The 23,693-nt window shown below is 41.9% G+C and overlaps 3 protein-coding genes and 1 non-coding gene across 8 annotated transcripts in view; 2 read left to right on the forward strand and 2 right to left on the reverse strand.

Annotated features, from left to right (window-relative positions):
- Positions 1-1,177: 1,177 nt before the first annotated feature.
- Positions 1,178-4,521, reverse strand: LOC118217192 (cytochrome c oxidase subunit 7A-related protein, mitochondrial). Its single transcript, XM_035399022.1, has 3 exons — positions 4,362-4,521; positions 2,820-2,954; positions 1,178-2,073 (listed from the first exon to the last, which is right to left on the reverse strand). The coding sequence occupies exons 1-3, from the start codon at positions 4,431-4,433 to the stop codon at positions 1,936-1,938; spliced, it is 345 nt and encodes a 114-aa protein (XP_035254913.1). The 5' UTR covers positions 4,434-4,521; the 3' UTR covers positions 1,178-1,935.
- Positions 4,522-11,301: 6,780 nt separating this feature from the next.
- LOC118220942 (potassium voltage-gated channel subfamily G member 3-like) lies at positions 11,302-23,482 on the reverse strand. 3 transcript variants are annotated; one of them, XM_035405425.1, is made up of 3 exons: positions 23,434-23,482; positions 18,719-19,156; positions 11,302-13,593 (listed from the first exon to the last, which is right to left on the reverse strand). In XM_035405425.1, exons 2-3 carry the CDS (start codon positions 19,129-19,131, stop codon positions 12,948-12,950), a joined length of 1,059 nt encoding a protein of 352 aa, XP_035261316.1. In that variant the 5' UTR covers positions 19,132-19,156; positions 23,434-23,482; the 3' UTR covers positions 11,302-12,947. The 3 variants fall into 3 exon arrangements, with proteins under 3 accessions (XP_035261316.1, XP_035261315.1, XP_035261314.1); XM_035405424.1 differs by lacking the exon at positions 23,434-23,482 and adding an exon at positions 19,540-19,895; XM_035405423.1 differs by lacking the exon at positions 23,434-23,482 and having other exon boundaries at positions 18,719-19,891.
- Positions 20,792-20,863, forward strand: trnae-cuc. Its single transcript has one exon. It is a non-coding gene; the product is annotated as a tRNA-Glu (tRNA).
- LOC118220941 (metastasis-associated protein MTA3-like) overlaps positions 21,378-23,693 on the forward strand; it is a 48,390-nt gene continuing 46,074 nt past the window's right edge. For 2 of the 3 annotated variants that reach the window (XR_004764034.1, XM_035405421.1), the window contains exon 1: positions 21,850-22,073. Coding sequence is in view for 2 of the 3 variants with exons in the window: in XM_035405421.1 (XP_035261312.1) it covers positions 22,025-22,073 (49 nt within the window). In the remaining variant the exon portion in view is untranslated. Of the gene's footprint in view, positions 21,796-21,849; positions 22,074-23,693 lie in introns of those variants that run through there. The other variant, XM_035405422.1, reaches the window with a different exon arrangement.

Consider the following 23,693-nt stretch of genomic DNA (forward strand, 5'->3'; position numbering starts at 1 on the left):
TTTATATTTTAGCTTTACAAAATATACTGTATTCTCCCAAACACAATGCTGGACATGGCAAGATAGCATCACATCGTTTTGTGACTGAACACCACCAGACAGCCAGAATGCATACTGTCCTGTAAGTTTTCATTTCAACCCAAACTTGCCGCACAAGATTCTACTAATTAGCACATCAACCAGATCTCTAGCTGTGGAATGAGACATGCTCTGTTAGGGATGGAGTGAAAATCTACACACAATGGTGAAGCTCCAGGAACAGGGACGGGAACCACTGAAGTAGAATCTCCACAAATACCCAGGAGCCTGCAGATCCAGCCACATGAAGGCCCATTCACATGAAGGGCTAGTGGCAAGTGGAGATGGAAGCCAGTGGCATACAGATTTCCATATTCTGTCCTCAGAACGCATAACAGCTGTACAATATTGTCACGCAACCCAATTAAAAGCGAACAGAAAGGCATATGGTGCTAGACGCGGAAAGAATGGAAACTTCCAAAGCCATTCAGCATTCCATTAGGCGGCTCGGCACCAGAACGCTTTCCGCCGCCGCGGAATTAACTCAGGCTGCAATGCGCATTAATCAATTCTTTTTCCATTAGGAAAATCAAAACCTTGGTAATTACCTCGAAGGGGAAATAAGAAACTGATGATTGCTGTGAAATGTCAAACCTGAAAATGAGGAGGGCGGGGCGGAATCGTGCCTCGCGAAAACGGCACCGGTCGCACGCGCAAACGCGCAGCGCCAAACCCGTCCGAGGGCCACCTCCGTCCCCATCAACAGCCTCGTCCTCACAGAGCTGTCGTCTGGGCTGCGTTCCGAAACACAGGCATGCACACTGTACACGTGTGCAATAGGTAATGTGTGATTACCATTTACTTTAGGCAAGCAGCTCAACGAAGAACTTGACTCTCATTTGCAGTGGGGACATGTTTAATCAAAGCGGACAGGGAATGCTGAGGGTAATTCACTGTGGTGCATACTAATGAGAACGCACCACCAAATTCAAACAACAAAAGTGTCTGTTGTGCACTTTCCAAGGTCTTTGAGCTTGTGTACGAATTTTGGATTGGAAATACGAATACGGTATTTTACATTCAAACTTCCTGACGTACATCAAAAGAAGCCACCAATGTTTCCAACAAAACTTGTCAAATATATTGAGAATACAAAATATGGGTTGAATAATATCTGTACAAAAATTAACAGCTTTCTTTATTTATATGATTTGTACAAGTAGCGTTACATAGCAGGAAAATCTGGGAACGGCAAGTACCGGATGAATGACATCACTGCATGTGACGTTTGTGCCTGTCCTCGCTGCGGTGAGATTACACATCTGGAAACTTCTCTGCATATCTACTCTTGAGATTTGGCTCAATGCTTGATGAGTCAACAAGGTTCTTGCTCTTCCAAGCTCTTGGCAATACACTCGCTTTGTTACTGAACACAGGCATAGCCGCACAAGAGTTTCCAGGGTTCCCTGAACACCAGGCCCCAGTTTTCATCTGCGTGGTCGACTGCTTCACAGACGTTATTTAGCAAATTAGAGAGCTATTTCACACACTGGTTTGGCAGACAGAAGAAAATGTACACAAGTGCAAAACACACACGCAACCGTGGTCCAGCCTGAGGAGGGCGGGGGGGGGGGGGGGGGGATCAGAGTATGTCCTTGTCAGCTGTGTGTGCTGAGGGGCGAGGGTGCAGAACAGAGGGCAGGAGTGCACGAGTCTCTGCACTGGGACTGGGGTAATAAATAATGAGGAGCAAGTAAGAGGAGGGAGGTCCTTTTGGAGGGGGGGGGGGGGCGGGTGGTATTTAAGATTTAAGGTCCTGTTACTCAACGGCCATCACAGCCATTGTCCTCCTCACGCTTATTGCCGCTGTGATTTTTGTGCACGTTTGTTCGTGGCTGGTCCGAGATCAGTGTAGGTTCACTTGCGGGGATGTGCAGCAATGTACAGGGCCACCAGGCAGTACAGGACGCCGCCTACAGTAAGGGCCATGGTGCTGCGGTACAGCAGCTTGTCCGGGAGGCCACGCTTCAGGTGCACTGGGACCCCATCTGATTTCTGAGGGGAGAAAGAAGGGTGAGTGAGTGAGTGAAAGAGAGAGAGAGAGAGAGAGAGAGAGAGAAAGAGACAGACAGACAGAGAGAGAGGAGTGTGCAATCTGCAGTGTCAACATAGCTTATTTCACTCAGGCCTACATACCCTGATAAAGCTGTGGTCCTTTCAATGGGGAATATCCAGCACAATAACAAATCCTCACAACAATTATAATGATCCAGACAAATCAACAATTTTGTTCACCAATCGCCTGTAACAGATTGATGAACATGTACACTATACTTTCTAAAAATGTTAATGCCTTTTATAATTTAAGCTGTTTGAAGAAGTAATACAATGTTTAGCATTTATTTCTGCATTTCTGTGACACATATTAAAAATGGGTCACATAAAAATGGATGAACAAGAGGAAAACATGAATCGGCACCCAACTCTGTATGTCTGTATTTTTACAGACATACAGACGAATTCAGACATGTGACAAAACTACTTGTGGATTGAAACATTGTCCGTGTTTCTGCAGATAAAGTTTGTCCCAGGAATAAAAAAAAAGTTTGTGGACACTCATTTCCTTCCAGTATTCCAAAATAGTTTCATATTCCCAAAGATTTGGTACAACCTGCACAGCATATTTCCATCATTTGTTGTTTGGGTTTTCTGGGTGTTCCGCTGCCCTCCTGTTAACTGAATAACTGTATATCCCAGACCCTGGTGAAGTTTTAATGCTCTGGCTGCAAGGCTGGCTCTACCTGGAAAAGCTTCTGCAGGTCTGGGACCTTGTTGGTGCCCATGTACTCCACCACAGAGCCGGACTCAGACACCACTTTGGTAGGGGTGGCAAAGATCATGGGGGCTGGATCTGCAGGGACTGACGGCTTTAAACCCTGCAGAAGCACAAGAGAGGCTCAACTCAACTACCACACAGTCACGTCAGAGCATGCACGCATGCACACAAATGCATAAACACAACTTTAGGGGCATTAGCATTATTTCACAGACACATATTTTTATGCCAACATCCTTCCTTTACAGAAAGTATATTTCCAGAAAGGGTCATGCCAGTTTCCCAATGCTTTCACACAGCCCAGATATGCAATGCTTCATAGTGGAGATTTCCAGCCCATGGGCCATAGAAACAGGGATCCCTGTCCTTGAGCCACCATGACCTCAGCCAGTAGAGACCCTTTCGAACAGTGTGCCAGTGGCAGCCGTGCAGATGGTCACAAGGGGTTCCTCTGGAAGCCAATTTGGTACTGCTAAATTTGCCACAAACAAATTAAAGGGTGTCCAGTGTTTACATCATTACTAACTCAGGATATGAACTTCAGATTAGACAGTCATTAACAAACGGTAATTAAACTTGGGGAAGGCATTCGGCTGGATGCACAAAAACAGGCAGAGAGACAACCAGGATAGAGCTGATTGTTATTGCTTACAACAAGCAATCGTGGCCTACGTGAGACACAAACAAGCATTTTATTCTTATTGTTTTGACATTTTTCACCTTTATTTATCTACCTATTTACATGTTTATTTTAGGTTTAAGCCACTTGCTGCTGTGTGAGGATTAAATGTCCTCACAAAAGCCCTGCCATGAACAAACCTTCCAGAATAATCCATTTTAACATAAACGGCCATTGCGTTTTGCTCCTTCATCCCTTCAGTCGTCCATCTACCCTACAAGCCCAAAAGATATGCGTCAAACTGCCTTGAACAACAAATTGCCTTTAAATGTTGGGAAAGGACGATTTACTGGTACTCGGACTACGGGAAGCACACGTCTTAGCCATAGCAAGTCCAGCAAGAAAGAGAGGTGAGATCAGAGTTCTGTGTGCCACTCACAACCCAAGGACATCATGCAAGGCCAAAACCCAGACGGCAACGAGACTTCCTGCGGAGTTAGTACTCTGCCGTGCTCATTTCTCCTCAAATTAAATGTTATCGATACTGCTGTGTTCGGAGTCGCACAAAAAAAAAAAAACACTTTATAAACAACACGCGTCAAGAACAAGTATCTAACGTTAGCGAGCTAGCTACGAAGTTATTACGCAAGGGTTTTATAGCGAAGAATGAACACATTCAAGAAGCAGTTACTTACATCATTTATAGGTTTATGTTTGTTGCGTAAAGTAACATTTAAAATAAAGGGCTAAACATATGACTTTGTAGCTTACATCCTTGCAGGATGTTTCATAATCTGGCTAGCATAAAGGAAACTTCTGAGTGAAGGTCACGTAATCCATAAAAGAATGGATTCATATGAGCACACAAGACACTCCTCTCCCACTCACCTGTGGACTGTACGCAGTCGACGGTGCGGATCCCGTCAGTCTCTGTGTGAAACCACTTAATTTGTAGTACATTTTATCCTAAATAAATGCTACTACTGTGGTACCGTCACTCCTTCACAGATCTCGCTGCAATCAACGCGCGGCATTAAAAGACCTCTTACAACTCGTCTCGTAGTAGTGACGTATAGGGCAGACTATATATCTGCCTGTTTATAAATGCATTCTTTCTCTTGTAGGTCGACTTATTTCACTAAACTGAACTAAAATGACTTGTAACCCCTTTTTTTACAAGCCATATTTATGTTTTTGCTGAATAGTCATTAAAATCTCAAAATTGCACATAATCATCATTGTCAGCTTCATAAATGCAAGAAAACATAAATGTGGGAATACCTCAAGATACGTATACGTATTCTTATACATTTAAAATATTTCAAATATATACACTATATTGAAATTGGTGGATTGTTTTAATTCTGAAGCTATGGACTTCAGAACTTGTCCAAGGTGTCAGAACTTGGACCCAACATATAAGTCCCTATGCAGCCTCCCTTTTCTTACATTTAAATAGTTCCTTTAGTTACTAAATTACAATATATATGTATTTTTTTCTACTTATTAGACATTGAAAAGATAAAAAACCTGCTTTGGTGTAAAACCTGAATTTCTTAATATAGCAGACAGAAGACTGGCTGGACATGTCAGTTCTGTCCTAATTATTTATGCATTCACTTTTGATTGACAGCCTGGGCCGCTCACTCCCACTGACCTGGTCTCCTGGATCAGCGCTCACTCCACATAACGTCAGTTGTTAGCTAACGTTAGCTAGTCAGGCCCGGATCTAGACTGGGGAGGCAATTAGAAATTTGGGGTGGGCACCTTTTCACACAGTGGGCTATACTACAGTGTTGAGCTGTTTTCCTAGTTTTAATGTACGACTGATGTGTCTGTTCTTAAACATTACCACTCTACATACAGTTGCACTCAAAATTATTTGCACATGAGGAATAGGCTAAGATTTTAATAGAGAAGTATCAGAGGTGTGAGCACTAGCATTTACTTGAACCTCAAAATACTGACTTCTAGGGGTAGAACAATTTCCGACATGGACATTTTCATATTTCAGGTGGACCATGGACAATGAGTCGGAGCCGCAATGTCAAGGCCAAGAGGCGCCACCTCCCACCCCAGTAACCATAGACTGTAGCCCCTACTGTAGCTTAGTCTGCAGTAATCAGGAAGTGACGCAAACTGTACCTCATTGGTTCACAACAAATATTAGAACAGTGCCCAAATGACGCAATAAATCATGAAATCGGCCCATGGACAGTCAAAAGACAAATAAAATATAACATATTGTGACTATTTGTTCTTGTGAGAAAAAATTATTGACTTTGTATTTTGATCGCATTTGAACCGTAGACTTACATGGAAACCGGATATGGAAACACCTATACTGGAGCCAACCGCAGTGGCGCTAGTGAGCAACGTCTCTCAACAAGACCAGGAAGTGAGCTTCAAAAACGAAGTCTGGTTTTGGCTGCTTGGTGCCAACCAGTGGCTCAGTTGTACAGCACTGTACTCTCCGAGAGGCTCTTGTTTTAAGCATGCACTGCATGTACCAAGGGGCCCAGGTGTTACGCTCGATGTAGGCACCGAGGGGCCTGGGGGCCCTAGTGGTCAACTCACACTGTAAGCACCCAGGGGCCTGGGGGCCCTAGTGGTCAGCTCACGCTTTAAGCACCGAGGGGCCTCACATTGTAAGCGGTGCGGGGCCCGGGGGCCCGAGTGGTCAGCTCATGCTTTAAGCGTGGAGGGGCCCAGGGACCCTCACACTGTAGGTGCCGAGGGGCACAGGGGCCCTAGTGGTTAGCTTACGTTTTAAACACCAAGCGGTCTGGGGGCCCTCACATTGTAAGCGCCGAGGGGTCTGGGGGGCAGTAGTGGTGAGCTCACATTTTAAACACCAAGGGGCCTGGGGGCCCTCACATTGTAAGCGCTGAGGGGTCTGGGGAGCCCTAGTGGTTAGCTCATGCTATAAGCACCCAGGGGCCTAGTGGTCTGCTTGCGCTGTGCGCACTGAGGGCCCTGGCGTTCAACTTTCTTCAGAAGTCGTGGGCCACACACCGCAGCCTGAGGCTTGGAGGGCCCCTGGCAGTCCGAGGCCCCGGGGCACTGGCCCCACTGGCCCCACTGGCCCAGTCCATAATCTAGCCATGCTGAGCACTGATATCAACGTTAGCAAACTGTCGAATGTTAAATACTGTTCTAGTGTGCTTGCTAGCTAACAGTAACGCTAGCTAACTAGCTAGCTATTTATTTAGTAAACTAAACCACTACCACAATGTTAGCTGATATTATGAGCTTAAAGCAAGTGTATTGTAGAGGGGTCCTCTCTACAATTGTCGGTTGATCTAACTGGGATTGTGTTTGGTAGTTTGTATGTTATGTTTGATATGTTGTAATACAAGTTTGTGAAATCTTAGCTAATGTTACTTTGTTGTAGTATAGTGGAGTGCAGTGCCACTCAGAGAGGCCAGCAATATCTGTGGGGCCTACATACTCCCAGATATTGCTCCTTCAGTCTTTCAGTTTAGAACCGCAGAGTACTTGGCTGATCTTTGCCTCACATAACCTGAAGATTTACATAGATAAGATTGGCCATTGTGTTAGCAGATGTTGTAATCGGAGGAATTCAAGAAAATATGCACCCACAAACTAAATGTTAATATGTTTACTATCTGCAGAAAATACAAACACCCAGAGCATGAAACACACAATGCCTTGCTTTATTAGACGGCATTACTAAAAATTTGACAAATTACTCCTACTGATGTTGTTGGGAAGAACTCCGCTCCTATCTAATGTGAAAAGTATATGTATATACCATTCATGCCATATGTTTTTTTAAATCATGATTCCAAAATAAATAGATTATTTATTTATGTGTACTTTTCCTCTGTCAGTTGTACAATTCGTTATATTACAGCGTTACAGTCTTTTAAACTTTATCTTCAAAGTAAACATACACCAGCCATTTGTGTGAGTGTGAGCAAAAGCATGCCTGCATGTATAAATGTCACATGTGACATCTGAGGAAGGCAGAGACCTAAAAACGCCTTCATCTTTTTCCGGGAAACTTCTGATAGAGGGCCACCCCAGGCGTAATAAGGTGTTATGCTGTTGAAGGCATTAATTAATGACAAGGGAAGCCTGTAACTTCAGTTAAAATGAAAAGGCTGGTTTGGTTCTGTTCAGTATAAAGTTTTTTTTTTTAAAGGAATAGCTGCAGGTGACAGATTTCATTAGTAAGAGTCGGAGCTCACACCTCCACTGACTAATCTATCAAATGTGTTTCCCAAGAATTTCTTTCTTTCAGTATTCGCAGAAGTAGCTGCTCATTCATGAGCTTGAAACGGAGGCAGGAATCTAAACTCTAAGATTCACCATCGGCCTCAACCCTTTTCATTTATTTTGTTGGATTAGCAAGTGTGCCAATTAATCTCATAGCAAATAATCAAAATCTGAAATCTAAAGCTCACTTTTAATTGTATCATCCTGTGGTGTTCTATATATATATATATATAGAACACTATATAACATATAAACATGTTTTGGGTCATTGTTTTGTTGGAAGGTACACCTACTGCCAAGTCCCAACCTCTCTGCAGAGACAACTAGGTTTTTAGCTCAAACGTCCTGGTAAAATTCCTCTTGCCATTGATCTTAATGAGAGCCCTTGCACCACTGGCAGGAAAACAGTCCCAAATCATAAACTGTCCTCCACTATATTTGATGATAGGTATGAAGTGCTTTTTGAAATTATGTTTTATGGTTGAGTCCCTCACCGTAATCCTCACTGTATATGGATGACATGCACTGTATGTGCCCTCTTCCTGGCAAGTTTCCAATTGTTCCCTAATGGTGCTTAGTGGTGTGTTTAACTGTTCATGTATTTTTTTGTAACCACTACCTGATTTATGTGGGTCAACAACAATCTGACGGTTCTTTGTCTTTCCCCGTGGTGACGGATGACAAATTAATTTTACATGAAGATTTAACTTTGATTGTATTTAAAAGAATCTTTAAGGGTGCCAATCATTTTAACACCTACTGTATGGTTTTAGAAAAACGTATTACTCAATAAACACTTTTTAAAAATAATGAATTGTATTAGAATAAAGTATATAGTTTTCCAATATGTTTGAACACAAAATAGAGCTCATCATCTCTGTTGTGTATTTTATACAGCCTTTTCCCCTCATTTTCATCAAGGGTGCCAATAACTGCATGATACTGCATCTATAGTATTCCTTCAACTTGCTAATAATAACTACTGTAGCCTGTCAGTTATTAGATAACTGAAAGTCAGTGGTGAAAATAAACCTTGGATTTGATTGGTTATATTGTCCAATCTGCAGTCTTCTGAATCCATTCATAAAGCATCAGCATAAAGCGACTTGAACAGAGAGGGTCCATTTTTGTTGTCATTTTAACTACTCTTGGTACCCTGTTTTCTTCCAGTGGTCACAGCCCTACAAGCTTACAGGGACGTATAGGTATGTAGGCTTTATGAATTGAATTTTAGCTAGCTAGGCCTTTAGGTTACATTAGTTATTTACTTGTGGTTCAATTAGTAAATTAGTTTTTAAAAAGAAACTTTATTTTATATTTATACTGTATTTATACTGAGAGTTACATGAGAATGTATTAACAGAGAATAATTTAAAAATCACAAACCACCATAGAGAGCATTCTCCGGTCATCTACTACAGTGGTCTTCCTCGGTCTATCGGGTCTTTTGACATAATTGAGTTCACCAGTTGTTTTTTTCTTGTTAATGATGAACCAAACTGTGGACTTGGGCATGCCCAGGGTTTTTGCAATGTTCCTGATTGATTGATTTTCATTTGTGAGCCTTATGATGGCCAGCTTAATTTGCATCGACACTGCTATCTTCCTCATGTTGCCACACCCGAACAACAATCTCCAAAGGCAATTGCAAAGTCTAGAATCAAGACTAGACATCAACAGCTCTCTTCTGCATTCACTAACGACACAAATGAATACACCTGCCTAACGAAACACATCTGTGAAGCCAATTCAACAAATACTTGTAGTACCTTAAACTGGGGGGACCATGTACAAAAGGTTCTATAATTTCTAAACGGTTCATCCGATATGTATGAAAATACCCTCAAATTAAAGCTGACAGTCTGCACTTCAACCGCATTGTCATTGTATCCTTTCAAACACAAAGTGCTAGAGTACAGAACCAAAATAACAAAAAATGTGTCACTGTCCAATGAATTATGGTGCTCACTGTATGTGCGATTTAGGCCACAACTCAGTTTTGATCATTGTTAAGTTGACAGGAAACAATTATCAACATCCATATTTTTAGAATGCTTTAAAACAAATCCTTAAATCTATGTGCAGCTGAGCATTTCTAAGTATTTTTTTTTTCTCCAAAAGCACAGAAAGTCACAAATAATTATTTACTGTAGGTTTAGAAAGGTCAGAAAGCTGCTTGAAATGAAGAGTAGTAAATTTGTTTGGCTATATAGAAATTGTCTAGAATTTCTGTCTAAACCCAAATTTAACAGGGCTTTAATTGGAAGAAACAACAGATTAAAGTGGACCTCCATTGGAAACTTTACTTTTCAACTGAAATCATCTGAGATTAGTTATGGTAGGCAATTACATCAGTGCATAATGCGTTTACTCAACATTCATGTTTTATGAATTTTTTAAATTCAGTTTATAGTTAATGCTATAACCAGCTGGTAAACCAAACTTTAGCAGCACAGAAAGCCCAGACCGTATTGTTTTTTTTTTTTTTTTTTTTTTTAACCAATTATAATCAACTTTCAACCTCCACTGTCATTCAATAGACAGTTTGTTCATATGGACTAAAAGTAAAGCTAAAAAGCAGGAACAAATGACTTGGGTGTATGACAGAAATTGAGTAGGTAAGGTAAGATTCGGGCTTAATGGGCATTTAGTGAGTGATCACACAGATTATGTTGCTCAGATCACACCATGTTTTTATTGAAATTTGAAACTGTGATAAAAGAAATGTTCTTTTTCAGTCGGCCTCCTAGCCTTGGTGAGCAAATGTTTCTCTTGTATATGACAGCTGAAACTTGGCACACTGCTGTAAAACCAAATTTAGCCTTACTTACAGTGTGAATAGTATCTCAAAACCAAAGCTGTGCTGTTACTGAAATAGGCTGCCGACAGCTGTATCCTGACACAGGAAAATTATGATTAGATTATTTTAAATTATTATTTACAACAATTTTACTTTGTGTATATTCCTCTATAGTGAATTTATTATGCATTCACTATGCATAAAATAAACTCAATAAATGTCTTCCAAATAAAGTTATGGAGACTGTATTCACTTGGTACTTCTCTACATAGAGAAACTCACAGAGAGAATGTGAAGTTCACTTCAAATTATTTATTCCAAGTTTAGTTCAAACAGTAAAACAAGCCAAAATGGTTGAAAGGAACAATGGAAAAATCCCAGAGAACAGAGCAACGAGGAGCTTCACTGATTTTGGGGAAATTGATTAAAAGCACAGTGAGGTTGGATGAAAACCATCTCTAGTCCTGGATCATTGTGATGAAGACCATCACTGATTCCAGATCAGTGTGGTTAAGACCATCACTGATTTGGAATCAGTGCAATGGGGTTCCTAGTGTGACTCGATGAGAACACGGGACCATGGAGACACAGTGCATCTGTGAGGAAGGCCAAATGCGTCGCACCAGCCACTCAACTTGGTTGTGACCGCAAGTCGTGGAGGAGGGGGTGGTACAGCCAACATCGTGAAGGACTGCCGGCTGAGGTTAACACAAAGCAATGGCAACTTTAGAGCCAGATCTAGGGACTTTTACAGTGCTGACAGATATTATCCATCTTTTTATTTATTTTTATTTTATTTAATTTATTTTACCAAGTAATAAATTAATCATGACATGTATTTTTGAAATGCTGGTCATCACATCCAGCATCTGTAAGTGCCACGTTTTCTTGATCTGTTTTGTAACATTGTCTCTTTAAAAAAAAAGTTGAACAGTCCTTTTATTTGAAGAGGTGCAGGGTAATTTTGTGTTACTCCACCCGCACTGTGAGGTGTCAGCTAGCCCACCTTCTCCTCCTTGACTTCCTATCACTCAGTGGAAAGCTATGCTCACGCATTACGTGCCTGTCCTCTCTCTCCCTCTGTCTCTTCTTCCCTCTGGGGAAGGATCAATGATGTTCAGGACAGGGGTGATCTAATCTTATGCAAATATGCATCTTTGATGCATACTACTCAGAAGCCACAGAGAACAGTTGGCCTAGCCTTGATGACTGACAGATTGAGTGCAGACTCAAACAGTCTCGCTTAGAAGGTGCATATTAGGACTGGGACCATGTATAGCAGATGGCGGTACCATTTGCCCGTTTATGAAACACCCCCCACCCCACCACCACCACAGGAAATGGGTATCACAAGCAAACTGTTTCTTGGACAAGTCTGTGAGACTTGATTTATACAGTTTAGTACAATGCAGATGGTTCATCTGTGATTCATCTGAAATGTTTGGTGAAACAAAGTAAACCCAAGTATATATTGTAAAATCCAGCCTCACTCGACCCAACCATTTCCCAGTAATTTACAATGGCCAATGCCCACCTAAAACAATTCACTTTTCATCCATAGTCAGGAGAAACATAAAAATCAATGAAGATTAGATTTTCTCTTTTCACAATTTTACAGCTCCAGGTGCAAGGAAGGGCGGTAAAGAAACAATTTATCTTCAAAAACAAAAACAGATTCTTAACATGGTGCCCTTTTGCGGCACAAGAAACAAAATGACTCCCAGTAATGGTCCTGTATGGCTGCTAGAGAAACATAAGTAAATCAAATGGAGTTCAAATAGTAGATTCTCTGCAACTGGCAACCATCTGTCAAAGAGTTCAGTAAGAAATGTTCTGTAAGGCTTTGAAGGAGGCTCAGTATTTGTTCCCAGTGCTTTTCTCTGTATGGTTCTACTACTCATGTGTCTAGCAGAGGACACTAACTGGCCTGCGATGAAGAAAGGTTCTAATCATTAGTCCTTTTGCCCTTTCTTTGGCCAGTTATGCCCACCCACCCTGTCAACAGGCCCCAGAGGGACTGTCAGTGGTATGTCAAAGAGTTCCAGACTCATCCAAAATACGCAGCGGTCCTAGAATCAAAAGAATTCTGCTGGTTTCTCAAGGCAATGATTTCACAAAGTCTACATCAAATCCATTCAGTTGTCTTATTTGTAGTAAGACAGGCAGTTGGGTAGGAGAGCAACACATAAACATGGCTCCACCTGCCGATGATGGAGGTAACCTGCTGCAAAGGGACAAGAAATCCTGAGCGTACTTTTGGGGTGGGGGGGTTGTTGCTGAGAAATTTTAATCTATAAGTATACTGTATGTCCATGCCAAAGTCCAAATCCTAGCAGTAAATAGAGCAAAGAATTAGTGGAACAGGCAGGATTAGAGAAGTGGAGGTGGAGTAGAGAAGAGGGTATAAGGAGCCAGGGCAGCTGCCTTATTTGTTAGTTGAGGAACTCGGCTGAGAGGCTCCGCGTGCAACGGGCAGAGCGAAACCTTAGCTCATGGTAGCATTGCACAAAGCTGTGGTAGATGAAGGTGATGGGCAGTGCCAGCAGGACGATGCCGCTAACCACGCACACGCCGCCGAGCACCCGGCCGGGCATGGTGATGGGGTACATGTCTCCATAGCCGACGGTCGTCATGGAGATAATAACCCACCAGCAAGCGGCCGGGATGCTGGCGTAGTCCTCATTGCTGGCTTCCAGGTCCAGGCCGTGCTCCAGCAGCTGGGCCAGGGCGCTGAAGATCGCCATGGCAACGCAGACAAAGACCAGTAGCATGACCATCTCGCGGTAGCAGCGCTTCAGCGTCAGGCCCAGCGTCTGCAGGCCCAGGAAGTGGCGGGCCAGCTTGATCAGCCAGAAGATGCGCATCATACGCAGCACGCGCAGGGTGACGCCCGCCCGTTGCAGTTGCGGATTTTCGCCCGTCAACACAGTCATCACCACGGAAACGTAGTAGGGGGTGATGGCCAGCAGGTCGATGATGTTGAGTGGCCGCCGGACAAACTCGCACTTGTCCCTGGACACGATGAAACGGACAATGCACTCCGCCGTGAACCAGCCAATGCACACAGCCTCGATGATCCTGCGAAAGTGCAGCCAGGGTAGGGGGGGGGGGGGGCCGGGGGGGGACAAAATATACTTCACTAAGAGCAGACATGCATCTCTCAACATATGCATCCTCATTAGTCAGAAGCATAGATAGCAAACCACCTGTGCACCATATACACCATATCTTAACTCAACACCTTCTCTTTCAGAGACAATTGCTTGTGTAGTTGGGAAACCATACCTTACTTACAGTACTTATATTGGCCAGCCCTTGGTAGCCATGCATTTACTTCGCCCTGTAAGAGCTAGACTTTTTTCTGGACACTGAAGAGGTCTCTGGACCTTACGGGGTAAAAACAAAGTGGAAACGTGCTTGCAGTTGCTCAATTCATGGGTTTCAGTCATGTGACTTTTTTGTGCCTGCTATTATGGGGAATGAATTAGTGGTCATTGCCCATTGCAAAGGTATGTTAAGTTGTGAGCTGTATCTACTATCTAGTTCTGATTAAACTCTTGACACCACCGAAACATGTTGCTCCAAGCCTGTTGGTCTGGGTCACCATGGCTGTGTTCATTATGAAGGTACAGTAGCTGCCCTGTAATGGAACACAGCCTTTGCTGCTTGCATAAGCAATGTTTAGGTTCACATGTAAAGTAAATCTTTAGTCATTGCTAGTTAGTTAAAAATGTTTTGTTAGCTAGCTAGCTCGCTGAGGTAACTTAATTGCAGAACGTACTGCATGAAAACAGCGGTTTGATTTCCTCTTCAAAATTAATATGCTGTCAGTTATATCTAATAGCACTTAGCAGGTTTCCCATGTCTGCTGGAACCTAGCTCTGGGCTCCCATCAAATCATTCCTGAATGTGCCGTGAGGACTATTTCGGGTAAGTTAGCTAGTTATCTATCAAGAATCACGCGCACCATCTGGGATGATTGTTAGAGGATCTCATTCTGTATTGCTGCAAGCCAGTTTCAAATTTCTCTGGTATATGATGAAAGACTAATTCTGTTCATTCTTTCCTTTTCCAATATTACAATCCTATAGCAGATGGAAGGCACTGATGAATTTTGGTCCCCAAAACTACAGTGGTACATCATGTGAAACCCATGAATACATATTTCAGAGCTTTTGGTTAAGGGTTTGAAATTCTCATGAGCAGTGATGACATGCAAAGTTTCTAGTTGGAGCCACAGCCAACGCATGTCACCTGCATTAAGAAAATAAACATGTATGTACGGGAACTCAAAAGGACTCCCACCTTTTTAAAAATGTTTTTTTTCTTTCCTTTTCTGGGTCAAACTTTCAAACTCTCAAACCCTCCCCGTGGAAACTCCAGAGCTTACTGCGTATATGCCCGTCTGCTGATCATCACAGGGATCAAGCAGCTTGAACGTGACTGATGGGACTGGTGGGTAGGTACGAGACCTCTGGCGCTTTACTGAGCACGTGCAAGGGATGGGGGTAGGATGTGTGATACAAGGCCAGGGTGGAGAGTGGACCGCAAGATGGGCAGCATGAGGAGCTGCAGTCTGCCAAAAAATGCCAGAGAGTCCCAGTGCTGGCACCCCTTAGAGACCTGACAGACTAACCCAGTTAAAAATTAGTGACACACACTTCAACAGCGCACACACCACCAAAGCATATGGTGCGTACAGCCTGAGCTACAGGACAGGCATTAGGTTCACGATTCTAAATGTCTAATTGTATTGTTGATTTGATCAAGAGCAATCAAAGTTTTATACCCCTCGGGTACTTTATTCATTAGTGTTATCAGAATCAGTTGTCAGTGTTATTAGAATTAGTATCAGTTATCGACAGAGAAACAGAATATAACCTTCCATTCTGACTTGCTATGTCAGTCAGGACTGTGTGTGGGTGTGTGTGTGTGCCTGACATAAAGAATCCATGCGTATAATGCATGTAATGGGCACCTGGTCCTGTGTGTTAAGACACACAGACTCAGCGTTTTTTAACCAACATCCCAGACATTTATGGCTTCATGCTGCACCCCATGACCAAAAACAGACCTTTCTGTGATTTTCAGCTTGCCTCTGTCCAGCCACTCACCAGCCCCAAGTCCTTAGGCTGTGCTGTGATTGGCTGAGAGGTGCTAAGACCACTCCTACCTGGACCCTGCACACATATCCTCTCTATGGAATATCATTATACCATCACTGTGCCTACCTGCAGCCAGACCACATGGTATTGATGGGGAAGGAACAGGCAGACACATTCAAACAAACTGCACAGAAATACATCGATAAGATAGACATACACTATTTAATGAGAGTGCAAATCTGCGTGATTTATGAACACTTTTCACGGGTTATAAATTAAAAATGTTGAACATTGTCCCACAAAAAAAGTTATGACATTCTTCAAAAGGATGAAGAACACTTCTTTCAAAGTTTAGAAGAAAACATTTTTGAAACATCTTTGTATTACTCAAAGTGTCATACACGCTTGAATTACAACAGAAAGTGCTGCACTGAAAATGTTGCTTCAAGAGGATTTAGAGCTCTGTTGTTCTTTATTGTATTTCAGTGGCCAACTCTCAATCAACAGCAGCTGCTGAAATCAACGTAAGGCAACTCATCACTAAAGCTACTGTATGTAAGTTGTCCTTGATAAGAGTATCAAGTAGGTCAATAAATAAATAGGCTTGACAGATAACCTGAAAAATGGGTAAACAACTACTGTTTAATGTAATAAATAAACATATTTTGCAGCTGCTAGTATGTTCTTGCAGCTGTTAGTATGCAAAAATGACAACCAAACAAACTGTATTTTTAAAAATCCTGATTCTATTCCCATGAATGTATACATCTATTCATCTACAGTACATATAGACATATTTCACCGAAAACGTTTGAATGATATTATTGCAATATACTAATTTGATTAATTGGTCGACATTAATGCCTCACTTCAGAAACAAAAATAATAACAATGAAAAATATGATGATATAAATGAGATTTCGGGTTTATTGAAGGGGATCTGTGTTCAGCCTGGTTTCATCTATATCATATACGTCACCTGTATTTTGAGTTATGCTTCACAATGCTTCAGAAGTTGTAGTCTTTGTGGGAATAATCGACATATGTATATTCTCCATTATATAAAGAAAACTAAAATCAAGACATTGTATGCATCCAAAGGTGATTCTGTATTGAAAAGCCAGGGGTCCAGGTCGTAGATTGACGCTTATAATAAATCCTCCGATTGCACTTAAGACTCGGAGGACGAAGTGATTTGATTAAATTACAGCGATGATACAGCGATAACAGCGTTATAGTAAGCTATAATGTTTATTGAACAGGCCTTGTAACCTAAAGGTTGCAGGTAGGACTCTGCCGTTGTACCCTTGAAAGGTAGGCTACTTAACCTGAACTTTTTCAGTACATATAAAGCTGTATAAATGGATACTATGAATAAAATACAGAAAAATCTGGGTAAGTCGCTCTGGATAAGAAAGTCTGATAAATGGCTGTAATGTAATGATAGATTCGAAACTAAAAACTATTCGGTTCAGCACCTTGTACAGAAATACAGGCGCAAACGACATTGACCATGAACGCAAAATCATAATGCGTTTGTCATGTAGACTGATTGACCATTAAATGGAAGAATATACCTCGAAAATGCACGTGCATGCGCAGAAAATGCAGGTGCACGAGTTATCGCGTGAAAAGCAAATTAAGTCGACACTGCTCCAGAAAAAAATTAATAAATCAACGTTTCGACCACCACTGGGTCGTTTGATCTCGAGGAAAACCAACGACGAATGCCCAGTGCGGATCAAAATGAGTTTTCTGTGCACTGAGTAAACTTTTTCTGCGAGCAATAATCATAGTATGCTGGCTTTACTTTAAGTTTTCATGTACTTGTACATCCTCTTAAGATCCGGGAATTCCGTTTTGTTCCTCTGAGGCTGGTCTTAATCTCAAGAACCACATATTCTACTATTCTGAAACCCACACTCAATAAAATTAAAAATTAAAAAAAAACATTCATTAAAAGTAAAATAATACTTCGGAAAATCTTTTCGCTGCAGAATGTTTTTGTCACCCAGAACACTTATAAGATAAAATTATACACTTTTGCCAAGTCTCGGGAGGATTTCACCATTTCTAAATCAGGACCATGGGTTTCTTTCCAAAAAGCGTGAAGCCTGACGTTGTTACAGAGGAGCCCCAGAATTAATAACATATTTCATAAATACTATAGACTACTGGTTCCAGTAGACATCCGCCTGGTAGACGATATATCTTCTACATTTCCCGGAATGACTAATTTATCCAGTTCTGGTTATTGATTTCTGTAGGGCTTTGGTGATTTCCCTCTGACTCGGGGGATGATGGTTGCCGAAGCGTGCTTGCATAAAAGGACCACTCGCATATTTGTTCCAGGTCGGCCTAAAGAAATTATTCAGACTTGGGCCTAATTTTCGGTAAATTAAATAATATTTATTATCAATGCATGCATGATATTGTCTCGAACAAGCGGTCTATTCTTTCTTGTGTCGTTGCGCAGGATTGTTAGAACTGTAAACGGATCTGACAGCCCGTGTTTTTTTTTTCAAAACGTTCACCAAAACGCACAACATTAGTGCGGCAAAAAGACTGGCAAAATAAAATAAGTTGCCTAGCCTGTACCATGTCCCCTCGCAGTTAATCATTTGAAGCACTGCGTTTGGAGACGTAGAATTGTCTGTAGAACTGTTTGTGTGCTGAAAAATAAGGACAAAACAGTTGAGACTTTAACAGAAGCACAGGACAAAATAACATTTGACAGCTGACAACTATACATTAGTGATAATTACTTCCACTCCCATGTAAGTGCAGCCGAACATCCCGAACCCTTGGAACGTTGTGTCACTTAAGGAGAATTATTATTAATATCCCAACAAGTACCCTACAACGTTCTCTCTCCTTGTCTCTCAATCCATACACACGCACACACACGCGCGTGCACAGGTACATCACACACACACACACACACACACACACACACACACACACAATTTTATCTCTCGCCGTATATTAATGCATTGTATTGTTTTGCCATTTTTAAATCGGAAGGGAGGGGAACACACAAAAGAGAAACTGATAGAAAGAAAGCAAGATCCCGGAGAAGCTCCAAACTCCCTGTGTACCTGTGCTCCTCGGCGCTGTTGTTCTTGGCAGTGTCCCAGTCCGGCAGTGTACTTGCGCACAGTATCACCATGGACATAATCACAAAAATGACGGAAACAGATGCCAGTATCTGTGCGGCCACAGACGACGTGGGCTCCTCGAAAGTTCTCCGCATTCTCTCCAGCCACTTCGCACTGCCGCTCCCAGTGGCAGTTGGGTTATCCAGATCATCATCGTCTCTCAACTCCTGCTCGGTTTTGATGTCCTCCTCCGAAAAGTAGGTGTAAGTGTCGGACATCCTGTCGTCCAGGCGACGCTGACAGCAAAACTCCAGATGCGAGCTCTCAAGTCCCCAGTAGATCATTTCATTGTAGAACGACAGCTCACACATCTGCGGTACGAACCTCAGCTTGCCCGACTTCACGTACAGCATGATGAACACGAAAGCTTCCGAATGTCTGTCAAAGAAAAATTCGTTTCTCTCCCGGTCGTAATCATCACAGACTTCCAACACCTCTTTCTCTGAAGCACAGCTGTGCAACCGGCTGACCCTCCTCAGAGGGAAATCTTTTATTACATCCCTGGGGAAGGCGTATTTTGTGCCTCCCACGTTCAGGATGCAAATACTATTCCCAAACTTCATTTCGGAGCTGTCATGCGTCCTGGACGCCCCCACTGTGACTTGCGTGATTTACGCAAAACAGAAAGAGAGGGGACTCTTGTACATCGACGACCAAATAACCATACCTCTCCAAGTCCAGTTTCAGGTTACCCATGTGTGTTTCCCAAAATGCCGCGTGAGGAGTAACGCAACATTTACAGATCCAAGAGAGGCACTTACCAATCTATACCAGTCTCAAAGCATTCAAATCAGAGTGGCTTTTCCGTTCATACTGTACGTCTGGGTTGTGGCTCTGCTCACTCTTTGTCCAACTCAGCAAGAGAGGGCAGTTCCCTCCAGTGATGTCACACAGCAACACCCCTCCAGACATCACCGTGTTAAGTAGCTCTGCGCTTATCTTTACGCACCTTGGAGAAGGTAATCGTGTGGCATACTTTACAGCATTTTACCCGTTCCATAATGTCCAAAAATGTCTTGCCCTAAATCGTTATAAGCCTAGCAAGTTATTTTATTTTATGTGTATTAGTGTATAGCCTATACGTATGTAAACAAGGAAGAGCAATCCATTTACATTTAATCATAATAAATGACACGCCCTCGGTACTTCATTTTGAACAAAGAACACATTATTTTACATAATAATAATTTTAACGATTATTATTATTTAATCCCGAACACCTTTATATAATTTATCATATGGTAACTTGAATATGCCTAAAAGTATGCTGCTTTCAGAAAGTTAAACTAAGCACACTACAATTAAATTACGCGCTTCAAGATCTAGCATAACCTAATGGATTATTTGGCATATTTTATAACAGCTGCACGTCTTGAATGGTTTTTAACAAATGTGTAATCACCAATCGATCAAAGCGCACACTTGTAACATAATCAGATATTAAGAGTCACTACAATTCTTTTGAAAATGTTTTGACTATGTTTCACTATGTGTTTGCCTCATGAGGTATCAGAGAGAAAACACGTTTAACTTCGAGACTAGCAACTACGTTTACGGTCCTAAACCTACGCTGACCAAATCCGAGCTCGTTGTTGCTGGGGTGAGAACTTTCTAACTGCTGTAGCCTATGAGCTGCACGTTTGCTGTTCTGCGCAGAAGTCTGGGGGTAAATAGCTGACATATACGTAAATAGACCCTTGCTGAAATCATCTTCCCGTTGATACAATGCACTCATGCAGTTTCCTGAATCACAGATAGGCTATCGGAGAAAGTTCGGACGACATATGTAAAGGAGACTTCAGGCTATTTTAACTTAACAGTATACTGTCCAGCAACCGGACAATAGTCCAAGATTTATGTTCGGTATTTTCACCCGACCATTGATTTTTTTTTTTGATTCTCAGTGGTGAAACTCGCAATTTGCGAAAACTGCAATTTGCAAAAATCACAAAAGACATGATCCATTTCGTATTCGTCCAATAAAAATAACTTCAAAATAATACAAAGCGCCGCTCCCTGGTGGTCTAGTGGTTAGGATTCGGCGCTCTCACCGCCGCGGCCCGGGTTCGATTCCCGGTCAGGGAATTTGTGTTTTCTTCGAAATGCAAAAATAGGACGTTGTGACCTACACGTTTGTTTGCGACCGCTCTGCCCCTTCGCGCAGATCATTCCAAGGAGTCGTACCTACAGATGTAGTCAGTGATCGATAAGAGCACATTTGTTTCTAAAGCACTGCCTCTTCCAGTGACATCTAGAATAATGCTGAAAAATGCTGGTACGAATGAATGAGTGGCAAACATTAGAGAGCAGATGGAAGGTCCCTGATACAGAGCTGGGCACTCACAAAATCGCCCGTGTAATTCCCAAAAACCTTAGACGAACAGCAAATACCCTATGTGCACGTGTGTATGGTGTGACTGGACAGCCTATTTGAAAGTTTACCTTGAAGAATATGACATAACACTCGGTGCAAAAACGACACATCTTTCCAAATCTAACCATTCGTAATAGATGATGTGTGTGTCGCTTACATCACGTAGACAACGTTTTCTCATTAAAAATCCGCTACCGCATAACAAGCAGTATTGCCTGGTAGAATGATAATTTCAAAAAGGTCTGTGTTTGTGTGTGTATGTTGCGTGCGTGTGCTGCGTATGCGTGCTTGTGCGTTCGGACGTGCGCGTAAGTGTGTATTCGTCTTCTCCATCCCCTTTCGTTCCTCCACCCCCACCAGGAAACAACCCTGGTTGATCTGAAGGGTTTTCGCGTGCAAGTTGCTTGCTTTTTATTGTACTCTGAATGCAGGGAGGGGGGCGCATTAAATATCTCCCGCTCAACTCCTGGTTCACCCCCCTCACCAATCAATTTAACGTTGCAGCTAAGTGTATCTTACAGGGATTTGGAACATACATATTTTATCAGACTATTTATTTATTATTATATTTTAGTTTATACTTTGCTTTGTTTTTAACACTCCAAGAGGGCAGAAATGGCGGCCAACATGTACCGGGTCGGAGGTATGTCAGTCCTGATTTTTGAATTGAAAGAGTGCCATTACGAAGCGCAGCGAATAGCTTGCTAACTAGCTATGCATTTGGATACTGCTGTTTCACCGGTCACCGATGTTAATGCAATGGTTTATAATTAATTGTGCGAACGTGTCTTTTGTTGATTTCGGTGTGCAGCGGAATTTAACTGATGATTTGCGATTAAAATGTGCGCTGGGCCTCAAAACTACAGTAGCTAATGTTAACGTGCTGTGGAGCTATCATTCACCGAAACAGCTGGCTAATGGGTAATCCGTTACCTAAACAACAATATTGAGTAGCCTGTTTATTTTTTTTTACGTTGTGTTTTTGGTCATTGTTGATATTATTACATGTACCAGTTGTACCTTGTACAACAATCGTTGCGCCCATTTTGTCACTAATCAAATATTTCTCTCCCAATTTCCATATTCTGGCATCTGTGCCATGGCACGGGTTAGCTGGGTAGCTACAACGCCTGGTACGATTGGCTAGCTAGCAAGCTAACCTGTACCTAAGCGATGGCTGCTTGATGTTTAGTCTCACCGTGGTTAGCTAACTACTAAGCTCTTGGGCCTAGAAATTGCCCGGTATGGATTTTTGATTCACATAATCCGAATGTAGTTTTTTCAGGAACGAGTGCCATTCAGAACACACGCGCTGTTTGCAGGATGCACCAAATTTACATCTTGCCTGTTGAGATGAAACTATCCTAGACTAGTTTTTTTAAGCTGCATTAGCTTGCTGGCATCAAACTAGTCAATCATCTCATATATGGCTTTAAAGTGTGCTGTGATTGAAAACCACACGTAACTGCATACAAATCCAGAAACTCACTCACATGCAATCAATAACCGACAATGTTAGTGATGGCTAACTTTGAAATATTGTAAAAGATACATTTTTTGCGTGCACTTGGCTACCATTTATTCAGGTATGAAGCTAGCTAACACTTAACTGCTAACGTTAGCGTGTTAGCCAGCCGACCGACAAACCATCCTCTTACAGTAAAGTCACGTGACTGGCTCTGTAATTGTCATCGCGTAAATGTACCTCACCTTTGTTAGTTTGAAACTTGAAGAACTGTTCACTTAAATGTCGTTAGCTGTATAAGCTACGCATGGGTTTTGCTACTTGAAGTTAATCAGTTTAATTTACTTGTAAAACAAAAAAATGTTTCTAGCTAATGGATAACAATAACGGAAAATTGCGTGGTGTTCTTATGACCCAAATGTTATATCGCGGTAATATTAGCGATCTAACTATTAATGAGATGTAGTAAATGCTCTATCGGTTGCAAATAAGAATACTTTGTATTACAGAGGATACTTTAATGTATCATCTTCTTACCAGTTTGTCGGAGGTGAGATATCACTACAGAGTTAGAACAAAATTATGTAACGCTAATGTTATTATCAGCTGGTTGTCAGAACGTTACACCTCCCACGAAGTAAGCATATACACCCGATGAAACCTATAACGTTAGCCTCATTAAAATCACAGACAGTTCATCTGTCATCGGAACAAATTTGGCAGAAAAACGTCGAAAGCTAATCCACTATTGTTGTTTGTTTACTTAAATTCTTGTGGAATCTTATGAGCGCCAAAGTATGAGTCGTATTCACTTACTGGTTTTGAAAGAGAACTTGAATGCCATGAATAAGATGATTTAGCTCTGTTCTTAGTTAAGTCACGCAGTGGACTAATGTTTCCGTGTGGAAATATCCTGTGCAAGTTTGGTCATGTAGAGTGGTGCAGCATGGTGTTCCTGTTATTGCCACTGGTTTATGAATCTTTACTTTTATGTGCGAAATGCACAGGCTTGCAAAGGTGTTGTCCCTATAGTACAAGTGTCGTCTCAGTATCAGTTAAGCTTTATCAAGTCTTTC

Source organism: Anguilla anguilla, chromosome 2 (assembly GCF_013347855.1).
Source record: "Anguilla anguilla isolate fAngAng1 chromosome 2, fAngAng1.pri, whole genome shotgun sequence".
Taxonomy (NCBI): Eukaryota; Metazoa; Chordata; class Actinopteri; order Anguilliformes; family Anguillidae; genus Anguilla; species Anguilla anguilla.